The sequence below is a fragment of the Triticum dicoccoides genome, chromosome 1B (genome assembly GCF_002162155.2).
Source record: "Triticum dicoccoides isolate Atlit2015 ecotype Zavitan chromosome 1B, WEW_v2.0, whole genome shotgun sequence".
In the NCBI taxonomy this organism is placed as follows: Eukaryota; Viridiplantae; Streptophyta; class Magnoliopsida; order Poales; family Poaceae; genus Triticum; species Triticum dicoccoides.
The window spans coordinates 448,988,161-448,992,789 of NC_041381.1; the positions used below are offsets into that span (position 1 = coordinate 448,988,161).

The 4,629-nt window shown below is 50.2% G+C and overlaps 1 protein-coding gene across 1 annotated transcript; it reads right to left on the reverse strand.

The window, feature by feature from the left end:
* Positions 1-1,390: 1,390 nt before the first annotated feature.
* On the reverse strand, positions 1,391-4,330 carry LOC119340496 (probable protein phosphatase 2C 48). Its single transcript, XM_037612416.1, has 4 exons — positions 3,717-4,330; positions 2,139-2,556; positions 1,795-2,018; positions 1,391-1,707 (listed from the first exon to the last, which is right to left on the reverse strand). The coding sequence occupies exons 1-4, from the start codon at positions 3,915-3,917 to the stop codon at positions 1,528-1,530; spliced, it is 1,023 nt and encodes a 340-aa protein (XP_037468313.1). The 5' UTR covers positions 3,918-4,330; the 3' UTR covers positions 1,391-1,527.
* Positions 4,331-4,629: the final 299 nt, after the last annotated feature.

Genomic DNA, 4,629 nt, shown 5'->3' on the forward strand with positions numbered 1-4,629 from the left:
TAAGAGCAAAATACTAATAAATATGTCTGGCTACGCATGAACCTGGATTCTCTCTTTCCTAGTTTGCGCCCAACTGAATTGTTTTGTATTTTCTTTGTCAACAATGGCAAGGGGTTCCATTGAGTTGACAATATTTCACCCAAGCTTTACCAAAATTGATTGTGAGGTGCAAAATGTTTGTGTCTCAAAAACTCCGGTTAGGGGCTCCTTTGGTTCAAAAGAAAAGAGGGGGTAAAAACATAAAAATAGGAATTTTTTCTATGGAAGTACTATGCATGCCTTTGGTTCAAACGAATGGGCAGAGGAAATGTGGAGGAATTTTTTCTTTAATCCCAGTTTCAAAGGAAAAAGACATGAATTCTAACTTACACTTGAACCTCTATTTAAAGTTCTTATGCACAGAGAATGAGACTAAGATCCTTAGTAGCATAATAAAATTATAACTATACATTTCCATGTTGTTTGACTTCGATTTGACCAGATTTTATTAGGATTCATGCGTTTTTTTCAATTCCTATGAAACAAACACTCAAGCTGAGCTCTCCTTTTATTCAAAGGAATTCTATAAGTTTTTTTTGGAGGATTTGGGTCCTTTGAAAAATTTCCTGTGGTGTCGGTTTGATTCCTAGGGTTGAAATCCTTAGGAATTTTTTGATAGAATTAATTTGTACTCCACTCTGAGGAAAATTTTCCATCTATTGAAACCTCCCGGTAGAATTTCTTTGTTTTTTCTATGCTATCAATCATTCTTCCATCTAAATTCCTATATTTTGTAACCCTATAGGATACAAGAAGACATGCTTTACGTTCCTGTGTTTTTCCTATTCCGGTGTTTTGAGAATTATGCAAATCAACGAGGCATAATTTCTGTGTTAATCAATCCGCCGTTGCGCACATCCATTCCTGTCATATTCCCATGTCTTTCGTATTCCCACGTTTTTATAATTTTGTGAACCTAAATTCTAAAGGAGTCTCAAAATTTGGTCAATTTTACCATTTATTCTAGTGAAATCTATTCAGAGTAATTTCACGAATTTAAGAACCATGAGTCGTTTCGACGAGGACCCGAAGGACACGCTATTGGTGTGATTTATGGACATATGGTCATTGATGTATACCAACAATTGTGACGTTTTCCCATCATGTACACCAATACATTTTTTTTCATAATAGTCTCTCATAGGCCATTTTCACGCCAACGAGAGACATGCAAAACGGAAATAATGACAAAGTGCGTCTTGTTCCTTCTGCCCTTTGCTAGTGGCCGTCGTTGATCCTCGTACATTTTGGCAAGCAGTGTGTGAAAACCGGAGGACATTTTGGTGATCCACCAGCAGCAGTTGACCCACCGCCCCGGTCATTCGTGCAGCGTCCCAATCATGGCTCGAACTGCACCTTCTGGTCCGAAACGAGTCTCTCTCCGACGGCGACGCCGCGCACCGATTGATCTACCGGCAAGTGGACGGGTTGCTTTCCCCTCGTCCTGACGGCAATGCAATCGCAGTCTAGCCTCTAGGGGCAGCTTGTTCAGGGTGCCGGCGTGTGGAAGAAGAGGCAGACCGCCGAGCAGTCGTCGACGGCGATGCCCCGCCGCTTGCGCCTCCACCCGCGGACGGCGCACTCGACGAGCCGCTTCGCCGCCTTCTCCCTGTCCGGCGTGGCCGCCACGATCCGCACGGCCTCCTCGTTGGAGAGCACGTCCCAGACCTGCCGAAGATGTTTGCCATGCATGATCAGTCTGCTGTACTAAGAATAGAAATTCTTTATGTAACTGTGCAAGAATTCGTCGCTTACCCCGTCGGTGGCCAGGATGACGAACTGGTCCCGGGCGGTGATCCTCCTCTGTGTCACCTCCGGCGCCGAGATGACGCCGTAGTCCTTGACGCAGTAGTCGCCGAACGCGCGCGACATGGCCAGCCCCGGCGCCTCCCGGTGGGGCACCCACACCCGGTGCACGCCGGGCTCGTCGTCGAGGCAGTGCACGCGGCCCTCGCACTGCGTGATGCGCGCCTTCTCCTCTGCAAACCAGATTTGACCGTGGGTGAGCAATGGCCGTCTCAACAATGGCCCAAACAAGAACACGCGTGCGTGAGGCATGTGCTGTCGGTATTCTAGCTAGTCTCCTCATGACGACTTACGGGGTAAGTCGGGCTTGAAGTCGACGGTGAGCTGGACGGCCGTGACGTCCCCGTCGTCCGACGTGGTCGCAAGGACGGCCCGCGAGTCGCCGACGTTGGCGACCACCATCAGGTCGCCCTGCTTGACGATGGACAGAGCCGTGCAGCCGCTGTTGACGGCGTCGAGGCGCCGGCTTCGGCGGAGCTCCTCGTCCACGGCGGCGGCGGCGGCCAGGTAGGACTGCTTCAGGAGGTCGAACTGGCAGTCGCTGAGCCTCTTCTCGCCGTCGATGAGGGACGTCAGCGCGACGGCTTCCTGCCAGTGGCACAGAAGCGACTGCGGCAGCGACTCCCGGACGGCCTTGGCGACGTAGTGGCCCCACTGTCCGTGCCCGTCGAAGACGCCGCAGAAGATGGTGTCGTCCTGGCACCCGTATCCCTGGATAGACAAGAGAACACACAAGCAAACAGAGCCGTAAGAAATCGAGAAGAAACGAAAATATTGAAATCTCCTTTTCTTATCGAAATCGAGAGGAAATGAAGACAGTGAAACGATGGGTGCAAATTTACTGTGCATGACAAATACAAATCCAAGATTTCGGCGTGCCGTGATAGATTTTACCTTTTGCGGGGAGTGACATGATCGAATTGAGACAAGCAACTGAACCAGCCGGTCCTTTTTGTGCTGGTAGGCCATCGTTGTCCATTTTTGCGGAACTGAATAGGGAGTGTCTATTTCTAAGCCGATTGACGTATTTCTAACCCGATAACTTACTGTCGGTTTTTTATCCAACAAAAAATGGTTAATTACATGTTCCGTAAATTGATGAAATATAATGGATTTGCAGTCTGAAAAAATAGCAAATTTGACCATCGCAACCAGTATGTTTAAGGTGTTTATAACTGTCCAAAGCAACTCTGGATTCAGATACCAAGAAACCCAACACCTTTTTCGCTCCAACAAATCAAGACACGTACCATCCCTCTTTTTGGCAGATACTAGTACTACAGGATGAAACGCCTAGAGGCAAAAGGCAAGCGCCGTATCCAAGAAACTTGTGAACAACATGATCTCAAGAGGCAACACGTAATCTGGTGAATGGCCTAACAATAGTTTGGCTGTACCGAATACTACCACAAAACCGAACTGAACCATCTCACTCATAAAAATATCAGAAAAATGGTTAGGTAAAACAACGGAGGGAGACGGGATCCAATCTCTATTTTATTGCGTGCACACGCAAGGCAAGCACATGAAAACTGATTTATTTCTTCTGTGGCCAGAAATGAGAAGAAGAAGCCAGCGACTAGTCCCAAGTCCCAACGCTGTACCCTCACCATTTTCTGTGGAACAGAGACCATGTCGCCGTCTCATCTTGGCCACAATTTTTAGAACCAATTCCGCCTCTCGAGTAGCAGAAATTTATGTTTGGAACGCGGGAATTAAATTGTGTGGCAAGAAGCTCCGTGCGGTGTTGTTGATCTTTGACTACACGCCACCAGTAATATGTTGTGATAACCATTAACCAGCGTAAAAATTCATCCACATGCATCAGAGAGCAAGCAGGGAAGAAGCAGAGCAGCGGCCGGCAAACTCACCTCCCAGACGATGGAGGTGTCCTGGTTGGTGCCCTTCTCGCCGCGGCGGGAGCACACCGCGGCGAAGGTCTCGGAGCCCTCGCCCCAGAGCGTCCCCGACGACCGCAGCACCGTCCCCTGCGGCTCCTCCGCCTCCTTCCTCTCCTTCCCCAGAGACATGGAGCGGGCCAGCCCCTGCAGCATCGACGAGATCTGCCGCATTCTCGCTAGCCAAGATCAAAACCCCCCGCTCTCGATCAGTACAGAGAACCTTCTTCCTCCTCCTCCTTCCTCTCTTAGTTTCTCGGTGCTTGGTACTCGTGGTGTTCACGGGCAAGAACAGAGCAGAGGCTAAGAAGGAAGCAGGGTTTCTTTAGCTTGGGAGATGTCCCGATCGGCCGTTTCTCCTGGATCTTTGTTTTGCTTTGGATTGAAGAGACGAGCTTGGAGTGGATATCTGGATAGGATCGGCCGGCTCGACTTCTACTTCACCAAGGAAGAAAGTGTGGAAGGAGAAACAGCAAGCGAGGATTGCTGGACTGCGGTGAGGCGACCGATGAACAAGGGAAGGGGCGCGCAAGGGAGGCGAGACCGTGAGAATTGTGGTGGGGGTGAAGTGAAAGCTTGGGTGGGAGCTTATAAAGGAGAGGGGAGAGGGGAGAGGGAGGGAGAGCCGTGGGTGCAGGGAAAGCTCACACACACCATGCAGATGCAGGCGAAGCCGAGGCAGCCACACGGTGTGTCCGCCCGTCCGCCCGTCGCTTCCACAGCAACACAACACAGCGACGCGTGCGTTTCCGCTGGGAACGGGAGCGGGACGGATCCTCGGCGAGTGCGTGTTCCGTCGCGCCCGCCTTTTGGTCGATGTGGATAAGCAGTTGTGTGCGCCCCGCTCTGGGATGTGCACAGACCGACGTCGACGGTTATGATGCGC

Coding starts and splice junctions, on each gene's coding strand:
- LOC119340496 (XM_037612416.1), bottom strand. CDS start 3,917: ATGCGGCAGATCTCGTCGATGCTGCAGGGGCTGGCCCGCTCCATGTCT. Junction 2,019..2,138: donor CTTCAAGCCCGACTTACCCC/GTAAGTCGTCAT, acceptor TCTGGTTTGCAG/AGGAGAAGGCGCGCATCACG. Junction 1,708..1,794: donor TCATCCTGGCCACCGACGGG/GTAAGCGACGAA, acceptor CATCTTCGGCAG/GTCTGGGACGTGCTCTCCAA.